The sequence below is a fragment of the Prionailurus bengalensis genome, chromosome C1 (assembly GCF_016509475.1).
Source record: "Prionailurus bengalensis isolate Pbe53 chromosome C1, Fcat_Pben_1.1_paternal_pri, whole genome shotgun sequence".
Lineage (NCBI taxonomy): Eukaryota > Metazoa > Chordata > Mammalia > Carnivora > Felidae > Prionailurus > Prionailurus bengalensis.
In genome coordinates this window covers 33317392-33334584 of record NC_057345.1, presented here as the reverse complement: position 1 = coordinate 33334584, position 17193 = coordinate 33317392, and the positions used below count along the sequence as shown (strand labels likewise).

At 44.9% G+C, this 17193-nt stretch overlaps 1 protein-coding gene across 3 annotated transcripts; it reads right to left on the bottom strand.

Moving 5' to 3' along the window:
• Positions 1 to 474: 474 nt before the first annotated feature.
• PPIH (peptidylprolyl isomerase H) lies at positions 475 to 16971 on the bottom strand. 3 transcript variants are annotated; one of them, XM_043574621.1, is made up of 10 exons: positions 16840 to 16971; positions 16433 to 16497; positions 16088 to 16111; positions 15773 to 15817; positions 15222 to 15264; positions 11621 to 11713; positions 8154 to 8241; positions 7638 to 7678; positions 6723 to 6811; positions 475 to 675 (listed from the first exon to the last, which is right to left on the bottom strand). In XM_043574621.1, exons 1-9 carry the CDS (start codon positions 16903 to 16905, stop codon positions 6743 to 6745), a joined length of 534 nt encoding a protein of 177 aa, XP_043430556.1. In that variant the 5' UTR covers positions 16906 to 16971; the 3' UTR covers positions 475 to 675; positions 6723 to 6742. The 3 variants fall into 3 exon arrangements, with proteins under 3 accessions (XP_043430556.1, XP_043430555.1, XP_043430557.1); XM_043574620.1 differs by having other exon boundaries at positions 475 to 651; XM_043574622.1 differs by lacking the exon at positions 6723 to 6811 and having other exon boundaries at positions 475 to 651.
• Positions 16972 to 17193: the final 222 nt, after the last annotated feature.

Here is a 17193-nt window from a genome sequence, read left to right as displayed (position 1 = left end):
ATTTTACAGAGGAGAAAACTGGGGCTATGAAAGGGGAAGAAAATTTCTCAAGACCTCTGTTCTTTATAAAATGACCCCAGATTGAAACAAAGATTTTTGAGTAAATTATTCCCAATTCCTCATGATCAAGACACATTCTACCAAATGGTCTCCCATCCAAAACTATCCCAAGTTAGTGACCCTTTTCCCACAGGTTCTAGAACCAACCAAACTGAACCTACTGGGAATATCCTTGGAATAACTAGCGCTTCTAGCCCTGAGGCTTTACCGTCTTTGCCCAGCAGCTGGAGCCTGAGGGGGGACTGCTACAACTGCTTGCAGGTCTGAGGCGTCACCTAGTCACAGCCACAGTTGGGGTCTGGTCCCCGCTAGCCCTGGCAAGGGCCAGTCTTCCCAGCTGAAGCTAAAGCGTGAGGAGACAGTCTATTATTACAACCATTTAAAAATAACACGTGTACAAAAACAAAACAAAAAAAAAACAAACAAACCACTTTATTTACAGTTGAAAACTTAAGCAGAAAATCTTGGGTTCTGAATCTGTGACACTTCCAAGGTCTCTTGATCAAAAAGGGCAGCAGCAGGCAGGGAAGCAAACACAGGGGCCAATCCAGATTATCTTACTCAAGAGCGTCACCCAGAGCAAGGGAAGGCCTACAATGGCAGAGACATGGAAGTCTGTTAGGGATGGAAGAGATAAGCAGCTCAGAGGCACTGGAAGGGGACTTTCATGAGACACAACACCCCCGGCTCTTCTCTACACTCCTAATCTTCTTTTCCCACAAGAGCAGAACTGGTCTCTTGCCCTAGGTCAGACCTTTGGTTCCCCAGGGTAAAGTTGAGAGGTATATTACATAAGAACCAAGAAGAAAGAAACTAACATTTATGGCCACACATATCATCGCATTTATTTACCCTTCAGAACCTCTGTGCAGTATATATCGCCTGTAGTTAAGTAAAGGAGAAAACTAGAGTCCCAAGGGGTTTAATGGTTTGACAGTGATGGGGCTTCCTGGTCTACTTGGCTCCAAAGTCTGTGTACTTTTTGCCAGACCTTGACGGCTCTCTGTGGAACTCTAGAACAAAGAGAAATCCTTCCTCCTTGCAGGTTTTGGTCCCAGGGTTATAGAGAAAGTAAAGTCACACCCTGTTTATGGCCTTGGAGTTAGCTTTACTAAAAGAACAGAATGAGTACACTCAGAAACTATGGTCTCCCTCTCCCTAAACATAGCCACACCCCTTTTCCTCCAGGGGACAGTGAGTCCTGGTGTCATACTGCAGGCTCAGACAGAAGTTTAACCCTGGGCCCCCAAGCAGAATGTACAAAACTGCATAGATGTGCTTTGTAAGTTCCATGGTGCTCCAGGATCTAAGCTGTATTGTAGACCAGGCACTGTGTTTGTCAGTCAGCATGGTCTCTGCCTCAAGGAGTTCTGTCTAGAGAAAACCAAGTGAACACATTTGTGATATGCTGCATTAAATGCTGTGTAGAGAGATGAATCAAGTGCTGTGGGAGCACCGAGGAAGGCGCCGTTGCCTGGGCCTAGACCTGGGAGGAGATGGAGTAACCAGGGAGTGACTGACACACTGATATCAGCCACATACTCCTCGGAGCAGCTGAGAGGAAGGAGGATTTGTTAAAATTATGTATATACAGTATATATTTCTCTTATAAGATACATGCTCAATATATAAATTTCAAGCATAAACACAACAGTAGGAGCAACGGGAAGAAAGGACTCTGCTATCTCTACATTGCAGAAGTAACCATTACTAACAGTTGGCTATATGTCACAACAGTAATTTCTGAGTTACTCAAATGTACTAAATCTTGACTTTGTCACTTAATGTACCCTAGAAATCTGCCAACACATACACATCTACCTTTAAGGCCATGTAGTATTTTGCTGATGTGGTGTACCTCAATGTTTGAGACCTGATTACGAGGCTGGGAGCTCTGCCTTTGTACTGGATCGAACTGGAATACAGCCATTTTCCCCTCCCCTCCCTTTTTTAGCTGGCAGGGCGTCTGTCTTTCAGGGCAGGGAACAAACAGTGTCACAAACCCAGCAGGCATGCAAATATTTGCTGCCAAATCTCTGGAGCTCCCTAGACCCGTATTTTCATGTGGAACCTGTTCTCTGGCCTGGACTGCTGCAGTGGACACCTCTCTGGCCTGAGCTTATCCTCCACATGGCTGCCAGAATCATCTTCAGAATAAGGAAGTCCAATCCCCAAGTTTTCCTGCTCAAAATCCTCCAGTGGCTCCTCTTGGCCTGGTTCTTTTTGGAGGGCCAGGCTCCCTTTTGAGAATCTGGGGAGTACAAAAGACTCTCACCCCCAGGGGAAAAAGGTGCATACTGTCTAAAGCCTACCTCAGGATAACATATGAATGTCTCAGACTGCACTGGTTCTCACGAGTGGCCCTGGCCTCCACCCGCCTTACCTCGTACCCTTTGCTTTTCTTTCATACCTTCCTGCTTTGGCCATATGGAATTATTAGCAGTGTCCCTTACACTTTGCCCGTGCTGTTCCCTCTGCCTGGAATGCCTTCCCATTTTAGCCACCCGAGACATTCTCTTCTTTCCTGTACTCAGCCAAAGCATCATCTCTTCTGTAGTCTTCCCAAACCACTCCAGGCAGACACAGGCATTCTGGCTTCCCTGACTTTTTCCAGTCCGGTGCTTTACTCTACTGTAATTGTCAGTTTCCTCAAGAGACTGTGAGTTCCCTGAAGACAGGAACTGGGCTTTTCATATTTGCAGCCTCATACGCAGCATGGGACCCATCTCAATTAAGTAGTGCTTAGTTGTGGAAGGAATGAAGGACCGGTCCGTGTGCTACCAACATGTCTTTCATAACCTTCCTCTACAGTAACACATCACATCGACAGGTAATTCCAGGAGCTGGGGGACAGTGTGTCCTAAAGCTCAGTAATTCCAACAGCACCGTCACCAGTGTCCTCATAACCATCATCCACAAGTACAATTAATTTTTAACATAATCACAACTTTAATAATGCCTTACTGTAAGTTATAATAACTGTAAAATTATGTGTTGCGCTAATTATGTATTCTTTCTAAGATGCAAATGCTAAAAGATATTCATCACAGGACTACCTAAAGCAGTGTTACCCACATTTCTCTGATAAGAAGCATCTGAGGTGCTTGTTACAAACACAGCATCCAGGATCCTAACTCAAACTCATTCACTCAAACTCTCCAGGGGAGGGATCTGGGAATTAGTAGGTTTAACAAATGCCCCTGAGTGATTGGATTCTTAGGGAAATTTGGGAAACAATGCCAGAAGAAAGCTATCTACACCTTGCTACAGGCCCCAGATTTGTGGATAACTGGAAGGGCAACAATTCAGACTAGCTGGGCTGCCAGAGCCCACAGCCACTCTCTATTCCAAGAGACGCTCTGGCTTTCAAAACAGAGGTTCCACCAGCCCTCAAGTGGTTGTAAGTAGCAAAGAACCCAGTTCAGACTAGAGCAGGCGAACCCTGAGGGCCAAGGTTCACTTATGTATACCTAACCAAATTCCTCACAAAAAGCTTTCACAGGGCCCATGGAGATTAAAAAAAAAACATGGTTTCTACATCTAGAGTTGTACAGAAACTTCATCCTCACCAAAACCAAAGTCAGGACCCTAAGGCAAAACACAGAAGTTCTAGAAGGAAGTGCTTCCTAGGGAAGTACTGCTGATTAAATCACTGTACCTGTCTTCTATCTCCATCCCATCTTCTTTTATTTCCAGTGCCTAGGCACAAGGCCCCACATGCATGATTAGGTGATACTTTGATTTGAAGGCAGTAGATTCCTGCTGGACCAGGGCCACCAAGAGAGGATCTCCTGGGTCTTTTCTGACTGGGATATGGTGGCTTCTCAATGAGAAAGCAGGCTCTGTTATTCCACTATCGCCTTGCCACTCAAAGTCAGCATCAGCATCTCCCAAGTGCTAGTTAGAAATGCAAAATCTCTGGCCCCATCTAGACCCACTGAACCAGAACCAGCATTTTAACAAGATCTCCTGGTGATTTGTAAATGCAGTAAAGTTTGAGAAGTACTGTTCAACAGGGCTTGAAAACAGCCTCTGTATTGGCTGTCAACCATTATCCTGCCCAAACAACCTGGGAGAGCTGAAACACTCCCATGGGAATTAGAGATGCTTATAACTTTAACAGCTAGGAAGGTAAATAATGGGATGATACTCCCATACTCCCTGGGGAATTAATCTCTACTTTTCCTTACTTTCTCCCACATCACATTACTTAGAAACCCAAAGCATCTAGATTCCCTAACACCTTAAAACTCATGATAAGGATTTTTGGTAAAGTTAAATGAGATCATTCAAGTTCTTAGCTCAATATCTGAGCACAAGAAGAATAAATAAATGATAGAAGATGTAATAAATGATAACTGCTATTATTATATTGCCCCTAAGTATTACCTATGAAAGATTCAATCCTGAGCAAGTCAGGGGTAGGAGACTGAATTGGAGGTACTATATTTAAATTTAATTAAAATTAAATAAAATAAAAAATTCAGCCCTTCAGTCACGTCAGCCACATTTCAAGTGCTCAACTGTCACATGAGGCTGGAAGTGCATGATGGACAGCACAAACACAGAACATTTCCACCACCACAGAGAGGACTTTCTATTGGACAGTTCTGGTCTAGAAGCCTCTGGAACATCAAATGGCCCCTGTGGGATCTGTTCTGCTTGGGTTGCAGGCTGGGAAGAGAGGCTTCCATGGGGGCAAAGGTTTACATGCCCTTTGTTATTAAGGGATGAGGAGGGGAGGGTTGTGAGCACCACCCTCAGAAATCAAACCCCCAACAAGGACTGCCACTAACTTTCTGTAAGGGACTCAGAAAAACACAGAAAAAAGGCCCCAAACAAAAAATTTCTAAACTTTATTCTTTTTTTCTTTTAATGTTTTATTTATTTTTGAGACAGACAGGGATGAGCATGAGCAGGGGAGGGGCAGAGAGAAAGAGAGAGAGAGAGAGAGAGAGAGAGAGAGAGAGAGAGAGGGAGGGAGGGAGACACAGAATCTGAAGCAGGCTCCAGGCTCTGAGCTGTCAGCACAGAGCCCAATGCAAGGCTCGAACTCACAGACTGTGAGATCATGACCTGAGCTGAAGTCAGACACTTAACTGACTGAGCCACCCAGGCACCCCTAAACTTTATTCTTTTCATCTCTGTCCTCCAGTAGTGATCAGTGGTCAATCCTTAAAAGGAAAAGGACCTGGTAGCTTAACTTAGGTTCAGCAAAGAAATAAGTGGGATTAGGAGGGAAATGCCAGCCACTACTGAAGGGGGACACCAGGCTGAGAGCTAGGGACCTCTAGTACTGATAGGAGAGACAGCTCAGGGTGTCGCCTGTGCCTGAGAAGGGACCATCTGGCTGGACAAGAGAGAGGACCACGTGCAGCTTCTAGCACAAACTTGTGCACGCCTGCCAGCATTTGCTAACATCAGTTCCCTGCCTAAAATGCCTGACATTCTCCCTCTCTATTAACTCATGTAGTAAATTTTTAATAAATGCCTGCAAGTGCCAGATGCTATGAACACAAATTAAGTCACATAAAGAGGTATGTACAGTCATTAAAATGGTCTGACATTTGACTACATCTCCATTCAGAAAAAAAAAGGCAGAGAAAAGAAAAATAAATTCTAGATAATTTAACTATATAAATAAAATCATAGAAACATTAGAAAAAATACAAAAGACATTATGATTTGAGATACTAAGGACCTTCTTAAATAAGACACAACCACAAAAGCCATAAGAGAAAAGACTGATAATTTTGACCCCATCAAAATTTAGAACTTCTGTTTAACAAAGAAGATCACCAAAGTTAAGATAAGCAACACAATGTTAGTTTTTTGCTTAAAATACATTCTGGACAAAAGAGTCACGACATATAAAATAAAGAACAAAGACTCAGAATTTGTAACTATTCAATTCCTAAGAGAAGGGTAAAAAAAGCTATATGCTACAAACATAGTATATTGTCAGGTTTTCTTTTTTTAAGTTTATTTAGAGCGAGCGAGCGAGCAGGAGAGGAGCAGAGAAAGAGAACCCCAAGCAGGTTCCACACTCACGAAGTGTGAGATCATGACCTGAACCAAAATCAAGAGTTGGACGCTTAACCGGCTAAGCCACCCAGGTGCCCATTTTTAATTTTATTTTTATTATTATTATTTTTTAATGTTTTATTTATTCTTGAGAGAAACAGAGACAGAGCATGAATGAGGGAAGGGCACAGCGAGAGAGGGAGACACAGAATCCGAAGCAGACTCCAGGCTCTGAGCTCTCAGCACAGCCTGACATGGGGCTTGAACTCACAAGCCTTGTGATCATGACCTGAGCCGAAGTCGGACACCTAACCGACTGAGCCACCCAGGTGCCCCTAACTTTTTTAATGTTTATTTATTTACTGTTTTTCAGGTTGATACTTTGTAAACTGCAAAGTGGTAGGAGGAAAATGCCCTAATAACCCTTTCTCTTTTGATCCTTACAATAAGCCTAAGAGATAGATATTATCTCCATTTGACAGATGAGGAAACAGGCTCAGAGAAGGGAAGGGATTTCCCTAAGGTCACAGAGAGAGGAAATGGGCTCAATCCCCAAGTTTTCAAGCATAAAGTTCTTTCCCCTAGACGGTGCTGACTTCACTAGGGACTCCTAACCAGGAGGAGAAAGACACACGTACCTGATCAGTCTCGCTCTGGACTACATCTCCCCACACTGTGAGATCACCACAGGTAGCTTGGGCTTATTGTTGGGGCCTGTGGGAACATTCTAGGAGAGAAAGCATGGTGGAGATTCATCGACTTACACATGCACTCACCAAACATTTACTGACGCCTGCCAGCCCCTGTACTAAGGACCGAGGACTCAGAGACTGAAATGGTAACAGTCCATGCATGTCCTAGCAGAAGGGTATAGATAATCCAGATCAAAAAGAAAATGTACAACATTTAAAAAAAAATAGCAAACCTATGACATATAACAGTGTAATAAGTTATAAGAGGGAGTTTATACAACAGGGCAGAGGAAGCAACTAAAGTGCTGCTTAAACAGGTCAGGGAAGGATTCACACAAGAGAGGACATTCGAGCTGGGCCTAGAAGGACGAATGGGATCCCACCAGGAGGAAAAGAAAGAAAAAGAGCATTCCAGTGGCAGAAAGAACATGAGCAAACGTTCGGGGGCAGAAAGCAACAAGAGGCAGGAATGTGTATGGCATATTTAGAGAAGAGCTAGTGGCCTAACGTGACTAGAACATGGAGGCAGCAGTGGCAGAAGAGGCTGTGGAGAGACAGTGGGGACCAGGTCATGAAGGATCTTGAATTCAATGCTGAGTAGGACTTTATCAAGTAGGTGAAGGGGCCACCAGAGGCCGAACCTCAGTATGCACTAGAGGCAAACTTACAGGCCAAGATAACAGAGGTGGGGGTCCTTTACTCCTGTACTCCCTCCCCCTTCCTGAGGAAGCCCATGCAACTGGAGACAGTAAACACTGGACCTAACACACTGGAGCCATCTCCTGGCTCTCCAGCCCCTCCACACTAGTCAGGTGCTATGGGACCAGAATGGGCGAGAGAGGAAATCAAAATAGGACTCACCTCAATCTTTCGCATCACTAGAAGTCCATCAATGATTTTTCCTGTGGGAAGAGTACGAGCTGGACTTTATTACTCTCATTTGCAGAGTATTTTCCAGCTTGCAATGTCCACTCTTATCTATCATCTCATTTGATCTTCATACGACCATCTGAAAATTGGGACTTGATGGAAGTGAAATGATTTGCCCAAGAGACAGTTCATAAGGAGCAGAGTACTAGGTCTGAGCGATTGCAAAGCCCCACTGTACCACGCTGCCTCTGTAGGACATTTCTTAAGTGATACCATCCGGGTCCACCCCAGACATACGTATCACCCAAGTGGTTGCATTCGACATCACACAGCCCTCTGCTCTTCCCTCTAGCTCTCTCCACCTCCCATCACTTCCGCCTTCCCTGCTACTGCCAGAGCAGTTACACCAGGTGGGCACTCTCGGTACTGGAGTCTGGGGGCTGGCTCCTTTGGACGTCCCACTCTGGGTGAATGGGGCCTGGACTCCAGGACAGGAATAGGACTCACCAAATACTACGTGCTTCCCATCCAGCCAATCACATTTAGAGCAGGTGATGAAGAACTGGCAGCCATTTGTACTGGGACCACTGTTTGCCTGACAGAAACCAAATATACCTTCAGTGAGTTTTCCTGGCCATGCTAGCCGAAGGGTGAGATTCTCCCAAAGAGCCTATAGCCCTGATTCCTTTCTTTCAGCAAACCTTACTGAATATCTACTATAAGCCAGTTCCTGAGCTAGGATCCAAGGATACCGAGATAATTAGGATACACAATATCTGCCGTCAAGGAGCCAGATTCTTGAATAAATGTACAATTCCCCTGCAGTGTGAATTTTTATTAAACAATTGTTCATGGGGCCCAATTTGCTGTATTTAATCCAATACTGGTTAGAACTGGATTACAGTTATAAACTAGATACCAGTGAGAAAAAGCCTGTTGCCTATGCCATAAACTGAATAGCTTTGTACTGCATCATAACAATGGTAATAAAGAAGTTTAAGAAGGTGAGAGAAGTTGCTACACTAGTGCTGTGCTAGGAAAAAAAGACTACATGTAATCAATGATGCTTGCTTTTTACAGCTACACCCAAATCTTTTATTATTGAATTTTACAGGAAGAAGTATTTTTTTAATTGAGAATCTGAGAGTCTCCTCCCCTGAAATTCTTTCTGTATCTTTACATTTCATAATGCACTGTAAAAGAACAGGCAAGTATTACAATGCAAAGTAATACTTTGTAAAGTGAAATTTAACTTTCATAGGAAGTGTACTTTCATACTTTACATGTTGATACTACTAAACTGCCTTTAATATGCTAAATTCAGATTTCTGTACATTAACAAATCCAAGTTACCGTTTAAAAGCACTGCCCTACTAACTCTGTGCATTTTATTGCATACTTCCCTTATTTTGGAAAAAAGGAGTGGAAAATGGGAAACTGAAAGTACTATTAACAGCATAGGTCTCCTAAAATTAATATGACTACAGCAGCACTGGAAATTATTAGATAGGTCACTAGCAGTAATTGGATGCTTGATGGATTTAAATTGGTTGATTCTGTGTTCAACCGTGCAAGAATAAAAATGTGTATGAAATACATTAAAGACACTGTCCAGGGGTACATTCTCATTGGGGATTTTATATTATACTTAGAAATTCCCCATGTGAGCGCTGCCTGAGTGGCTCAGTCGGCTGAGGGTGCCTGAGTCAGCAGCAGCAGGAGGGCGCTGTGGAACAAGGGCTAGACTTCCCAGACTCCCAGTTCTTTCCTTTCAATCAAGCTTTCCACCAATCAATCTACCTAAGTAGCTGCTTGCTGTATAAATATTTATTAGCATAGCTGCTTGCTGTATAAATATTTATTAGCAAACAGGCAGGAAAACAGTCCCATATGTTTTTATAGCTCAGGGGACACGCTCTGCCCTTAGCCACTCGTTTATTCATTCTTTTAGGCAGCATGGCTTACTACTTTCGAGAAGAAGCTCTGGAGCCAGGTGATGACCTAGCTGGAATCCCAGTTTCACCACTGAACGTGTGACCTCAGATTAGTCACATAACCTCCCTGTGCTTCGGTATCCTCATTTGTACCCATTTCAAAGGGATGTTGAGAGGATTAAAACAAATTAATGCAAATAAGGTGCTTGTTGAGTAACTGTCCAATAAATGGTAGCCATCATTCTGATTATCTTTCAGTCATTCATGTTTATAGGTATCTACTCAGCACCTTTCAGTATCAGGTAGTAAGTAAGGCTTGGAGATCAATGAGGCCCTGTCCCTGCCCTTGAGAAACTCATGATTTAGAGGATGGAAACAAAAACAAGGACATTACACGGTATGTGAAAGGACAGCACAACTTCACCAGTGTCAGCCTGAAGGGAGTAGAGACCAATGTTTCCTTCCAGTTTTGAGTCCTCCATAGATGCTAACAGGTGGCACGCACCTAGAGGGTTCTAGTCCTCCTGGCAAAGATCCAAGCCCACCTAAACTACTCCTGCAGCATTAACCTGCACTTGCCTGGCCTGGCTGTCTGAAAAAAGGGACTTGCACACTGTTTGCTAGGCTTAGTGTTGCCCAGTTCTCATGGCAGCCTCCTTCCTGGCTTCTCTGCCCCCAGCTCTCCATTCCCATCTGCCACTCACACTGCAGCCAGGGTCTTCATTCTAAATCACAAAGTTGATCAACCCTGCTCAAAAAAGCGTACACCTCTCCATAACCTGTGAACTCAAGTCCACACACTTCATCCTTATTCTGGCATTTAAAGCCCTTTAGGAGCTAGACCCACCAGTCTCTTCAGTAGTCTCTACTGGCCCTTCCCCCTCCCCATGCACATCCTAAGTTCTCATCACCTTCCTCACCTTTGGTCCCTTGACTATGCCACCCTGCCATTTCATGGTCACACAGCTTTGCCTAGGCTATTTGCTCAACTTGAAATGCCATCTGGAATAGAGCTCCTTCCAGAACTCAAAAGCTCTCCCATCTATGAAGCTGTGCCTGACCCCTCAAAGTAATTACTCTCATTCCGTGGGGCCCTCACGGTACTTTTACATACCCTAAGGTGCCCTCATCTTAATACACAGTGGCATGAATTACACTATACTGGACTTGTCATTTTGCATGTGTGATTCCCCCATTAGATGTTAACTGTCACAAGGGCAGGGATCAGGTCTGTATCCTTGTACCCTACCCTGACCTGATACAAAGTGGGTGTCGGTAAACCTTCACTTGATAAAGGCCTGTGTAGATAAGTGGAAGGGGAGGCAAGAAGGACAGAAAGTGTGCCTGTAAATATTGAGTCTGGGAGAGAGAGTGTGGGGAAACTGCCAGGGAAATGGGTGATGAGGGGAGGCAGGGAGGAGATTGGAGAGTGAGAGGGAAGGAAGGTGAGACGGGTAAGGAAAAATGAGGGCAGAGTGAATACGGAGAAGCAGGGGGAGCGATCAGGAGTGGGTAGATGAGGGGGTTAAGTGGGGCAGATAGGGAGCTGAGAAAGGCAAGTGAGATGTGGGAGTGGGGGGTCTAAGTAGGAAGGGGTGCCAGGCCGAGGGAGCGAGAGTGGTCAGCGAGCCCAGAGGAGGACCAGCCAGGAGGCAGCATGAGTGGGAAGTCATCTCGGGACGCCAGGGTAGAGCACCAAGTGCATGGGCGCCATGTCCCGACAGCACAGCTGGCTGCACTCCAAGCGGCAGGGCTGAAGGCTGAGCCGCACACCCTTGCTCGAGCGAGGTAAGAAAACACACATCAGAGTTTCAGTTTTGCCCGCCCCCCCCCCCCGCAAACTTCCAATGCTGAGGGCCCAGCCCAAAGAAGTCAAAGCCGACTGAGGAAGGAGGTAGGTGTGGCAGAGCTGAGTCCTGGGACAAGTGAGAGAAGTAAAAAACGAGCTTCCATCCCAAGAGATGGCACCGTGCCTCAAGGGGCGCCCACAGACCCGGTGGCTACAAATCTAACCCAAAACCTTGACTGGCTCTCACTTACCATGGAAAGCAGGCCTGGAGCAGAGTGCCTAAGTTTAAAATTTTCATCTGCAAATGGCCCCCGGTAAATACTGGCGACTCCAGTACCATCTCCCTGAGCAGAGAGAAAGGACGTGTTAGCAAGTGTTGACTGTTGGGCTCCCCCTCCTTGGGCCCCCTGGAGGAATGCTGCTGTACCGTAGCCAACTTTTTGAAGGTGCACTCTTACTCCTGAAGGTCACTTTGGGAGCCATACCTCTCTGACCCTGTCTTATAATCAAAGCCGGCCCTGTCCCAGGCACCTGCAGCTCACAGACTGGCCGGGGCATCTCACAGATTGGGTAAAACAGGTCACAGCTGGGCCTCTAGAAAGCTCAGTTAAGACAAGGCAGAGTAGGGAACAATAGTATAGTGATCCCATACATAATCCTTGCCACTCCCAAAGACTCTCATGCCTGTTATCAAATAAAATTACCCACTTAAGTGCCACTATCCCTGCTCCCCAAAACTGCAGGTTGATGGGCTCTTGGAAGCCTAGTCTGTATGGACACCACCCTCTTGACCAAAGTTGGTTGATCCAGGAGAGCACGCCTAACTAATGCAGGGCCAACTAAAGTTCCTTCTCTGGGAATCATGAAGGACTGATGCTCTCTTTGATGTTGAATGTATATCATGTAAACCTGGAAGCCAGCAGTGACCATGCTCTGCAAGGTGGACTGGAGAACAGAAAGAGAAGGCAATACACAGGTGTAGAGAGCACGAGAGAAACAGAGAAAAAGGACTGCCTTGGTCCCATGTGGCTTTCCAGTTCTTAGTTCTGTTTCTTCTTAAACTAGCTTAAACCAGCTTTATTTTCATTATCTCTTTGCTCTTCCAGTAACCGTGTGGAATAAGCGCTATCATCTTCCTCATTTTTCAAGTGAGCCAACTTATGTCAGGGTAATAAAGCAACTTGACCACAGCCATATTTGCAGTACCTTAAACAGAATCCCTGGGGTCTAAAGCTAATAATGAGAAGGTGCCTGCCAAAACCCAATCTCTTCCAGCCAAAGAATATTGGGTGAATGGTAGAGAGGGAAAGCACCGGCCTAGGGCAGAATCAAAGGGCCCTTATTGGGAAAAAGATTATCAAAGGGTATTAACATAAGCCAAGGAAGGAAGAATCAAAATCAAAATCAAACCTTTATTTGACTAAAAATTATCAATAAAACTAAGCTCTGTATGGTGGAAAGGCCTGGATGTGAGTTCCAGGTCCATCATTTATAAGCTGGGAGAGTCACTTCCCATCGCTGAGCTTCAGTTTCCTCAACTATCAAGTGAAGATGAAATCACCTGCTCTTTACAGCGTTGCCATGGAGATCGAATTAAACAGTGTCTGAGAAAAGACCTTGCAATTGATACACAATTATATAAATGTGAGCTATTATATCTTTAACTCCACATAAATACCTACATATATACAGAAGGAAGAGAAAAACAAGTTCATTTCCAATTTCCCAACAAACCTGGGGGACAGATCAGTTACCACATCGTTCTCTATAATGACACTATCGGTTGCTCTCCAGGAGCCAGAGTAGGGAAAATGACAAAATTAATTTTCAGAGAAAATAATAGAAAGCAACTTAAATCTTTTTACCACAGTGGATTGATCAAATAACTTATCTATTCATAATGGAATATTAGGTAGCTATTATAAAAAATGACTTAATGACAAGGGAAAATGTAGATAATTATTAAGTATAAAAAATTAAAATATATGTGATTTTAAGTCTGTTAAGAATTATATTTGACACACATACACGTGCAATGATGAGTCTGGCAAATGTAAACTAAAATGCCAAGAATATATTCCTTGAGAAGTGAGATTCCTTGAGAGATAATTTTGCAATTTTGCAATCAGAAAAAAAATTATTAAAACAAAGAAACACATATTCTTGGTCCAACTTTAGAAGGTCTCAATACCTACTTATTCTGCTTCTTGCTCATTCTATTTTTTCTTTCCTAAGAGTGGCTCTGAACAATTGTTTCTTGCTGACACAGCCTCTGGCTGACCAACTGTACTGTCTGATTCTAGAGCTATCAGCAAACGACTAGATGTGCCTGGCAATGATGCAATAAGTTGGTCCTGGCCCTCTTAAGACAACATGGCAACACAGGAGCCTAGGGAAGAAAGAAAAGAAGGCAGAGAATAGATTCTTAGCCCTTCTTACCAGCTAACAAAAAAGTATACGGTCACTCAAGCCCTACTACCATCAGTTATGGCCAGGGATTGCAAACTTAAATGCCTACAGAGGCAAGTGACATAAATAAGGAAAGCAGGCGGTAGTGGCTGTGGTGAAATGGCAAGGACACATGCTATTTAAAGGGAGCAGTTACGTGATTCCAAACAATTGTTGCTATGTGAGAAACACAGGCCTAATGCACCTCTATTTTCCCTTCTTTAGAGAGAAAACTCTGGAATTTTCTGGTGAAATTTCCCAGTTTTACAACATCACACACATGAAACAAAGCATATTTGAAAGCCTGATTTGGCCTAAAATCTGCCCCTTTGTAACCTTCCCTAGATAGGAAAGAGACAGGTCTTCAAAAACTCCTAAGAATTAGGGACACCTAGGTGGCTCAGTCGGTTAAGCATCGACTTCAGCTCAGGTCATGATCTCACGGCATGAGTTCAAGCCCTGCACCAGGCTCTGTGCTAACAGCTCAGAGCCTGGAGCCTGCTTCAGATTCTGTGCCTCCCTCTCTCCCTGCCCCTCCCTGCTTGCACTCTGTCTCTCTTTCTCTCTCAAAAATAAATAAAACATTTTAAAAAGTTAAAAACAAAACAAAAAAACTCCTAAGAGTTAAATAAATATACCTATGAAGGAGAAAGAATGTCTTCCAGATCCAAGAAAATCCCAACATGACTAACCAAATGATATAAATAAGAAAGACCATGCACACAAGAGGTTGGCCAAGGACAAAAGTAGGTTTAAGAAGAAAAGATATGGTTTATTCAACACCTGCCAAGGTCAGAAGAAGGAAATGAGACTTGGTATGAGAGACACAGGTAGTCTGGTCAAAAGAAAGACATGCTTCGCAGTGAAGAACTATTCCACCAGGCTCTCCTAGAAAACAGAGGAAATACCCCTCCAGAACAATCTACCTCTGATGCTCTAATTCTTTATCCACTAATCAGTTTCTGATGAAAAACTCAGCTTTCCAGGCATTGTGATACGAGGAATGGAAGGGAAATGGGGCATAAGAATTTAGCTCACTGGAAAAGGACTTACTGCCATTTAGAAATTAACAAAAAAAAATTTCATCTGATATCTATCGAAGTTTCATGTGACTAGTTTGTGTCTCTCATGAATCTATAGGTGTGCTGGAAAAGTTCAGTTTCTGGCCCTAAAAGGCTAAGATTTGGAAGTCAGTGACTCAATCAAAACGCTGATGTCTATCATCTAATGGTTAAAGAGTAGTAGCCAGCAACCCTAAAGGACATTCCTATCACCCCCTCCTCCTTCAAACTTGGCTACTGTTTTCAAGCCTTAAGACTGGGCCCTGTAGTAAAAACAGCAGTAGCAGCAATAACAAAAAACAATATTCCTATAGGTCTTTGATAACAAAGGAATAGTACTTACATTAACAAAATCCCCACCCTGAATCATGAAATCCTTTATGACCCTGAAACAGAGAATTAAGGATCCTGAGAGAAGGCTCTGCGGTTTAGAAAAACATTGATTTAGTCATTATACTTTAGGTTAACATTGATTTAAAAATAAAATGTTGGGGCGCCTGGGTGGCGCAGTCGGTTGGGCGGCCGACTTCAGCCAGGTCACGATCTCGCGGTCCGTGGGTTCGAGCCCCGCGTCAGGCTCTGGGCTGATGGCTCAGAGCCTGGAGCCTGTTTCCGATTCTGTGTCTCCCTCTCTCTCTGCCCCTCCCCCGTTCATGCTCTGTCTCTCTCTGTCCCAAAAATAAATAAACGTTGAAAAAAAAAAAATTAAAAAAAAAAAAATAAAATGTTTATCACTTTGGCTTTTAATAAGCCTTCAAATAAGCTTCTGAGTTCACAAAACCATTCCTTCTCAAGATCTAGGAATTATCCTATGGTTTTATTTTCCTCTAAAGAGACTAATCCCCTAAGGAAGTAATTCTAAAAGCCTGTAGGGATGGCTTGCCAAGGACTTACCTGTGGAAGGTGCTCCCTTTGTATCCTATTGGAACCCCATCTTTTCTATAACCAAAAAGAAAGAGACTTGGAATGATGACAGGTAATCATAGGCCTTTCCAGTTTACCACACACTCGAGCCAAGGGACTCTCCTAAAGGTCAGGAGAACAGAGACAAAGAAGGCAAATAAACTGAAGACAGACCCATGGCGGTATTACCTATTACTGTCACCAATAATCATTCAAGGCCTGCCGGTGGTTCCCCCCAAAACCCCACTGCAGCCCCAGGACACGCTTCAGGAGCAAGCAGAGAAACCAACCACGTCTGAGACTTACCTAAATTCTCCAGTGCAGAACTGTCTGAAAGAGAAAAGAGTGAATGATTCAGTCACCATGACATCACAGCTGAGAGCGCCCCTAATATGGGAGGTGGGGGTGGGGTAACATTCGCGCCAGCAAGCCCATCAACTGGCCAGCCGACGTCCAGACACTAAGCATAAAACTAACAACATATATTGACATGGGAACAGTAAAAACGGTGACTATTCAGACAGAGCGATACAAAGGGGACTCAGATCTCAAGGGCAGTGAGTGGACGGATAGAGGCAGGCAGACGATTCCGCAGACCGGTCCAGCTTCTGCTTGGGTTAATCTGGCAGAGCTGGAGCATCATCTTCTTACCTAAAATTTTCGGCCGTTTTAGGCACAACGTCGGCAAAGAGCTCGATCTTCATGCGGCCAACTTCCTGCAAGCGGCAGGAGACGGTCAGAATGGCCGGTCCAAGACCACCGAGGACTCAGCCAGCAGGGAACAGGAGGGTCCGACCCCTCTCTCCCGCTTGCCGCTTGGTCTCTCCCACCTCCGCCTGCATAGTCTGTCCTCGCGTGGCGCCCATTCCCTCCCCCACAGGGGCGCTCAAATGTGAAAGACTCCTCCTCTCCCTCCCTCGCCCCCGCCCCGCAGGTCGGTAGGTTCTGGTCCAAGTAATGCTATCTGGCTTCTCGAGTCCGCTTTCCCTGGGTGGGTGAGATCTTCCTGGCTGGCCCCGTGCAGTGTCCCTTGGGCGCGGCGGCTGCCTGGACCTCACCTGGCCGCCAATGCTGACATCAAAGAACACCACAGGATTGACAGGGCTTGAATTTGCCACCGCCATGGCTGCGACCCGGAAGCAGAAGTCAGGGGCGCCGGGTTCCGGTGAACCTGTTCCCCGCTCCGCCAGTTTACTCTCCGGCGCAGGCGCGGAACCAACCAACCTAGGCCGGGTCCCGCCCCCGGAAGCCCCGCCCTGCGACTCCCCTGCGGAGCGCTCTCTGCGTCTCTCGACGAAACTGGGCGTTGCGGTGGTGGCTTCGGCCAGGACTTCTAAACCGCTATACGTGGTGTTTCTTACCCCCGCCTATAAGTCAGTGCGCCCTACGAAGACAGGAATCTGTTTGTCCTC

Bases quoted from the DNA above. Each gene is read 5' to 3' on its own strand.
- PPIH (XM_043574621.1), bottom strand. From the start codon at position 16,905: ATGGCGGTGGCAAATTCAAGCCCTGTCAATCCTGTGGTGTTCTTTGAT. The intron at 15,818-16,087 runs GTAAGTCTCAGA...TTTTGGTTATAG, and splicing joins TTCTGCACTGGAGAATTTAG to AAAAGATGGGGTTCCAATAG. The intron at 8,242-11,620 runs GTAAGTGAGAGC...GGTTTCTGTCAG, and splicing joins CTCCAGGCCTGCTTTCCATG to GCAAACAGTGGTCCCAGTAC.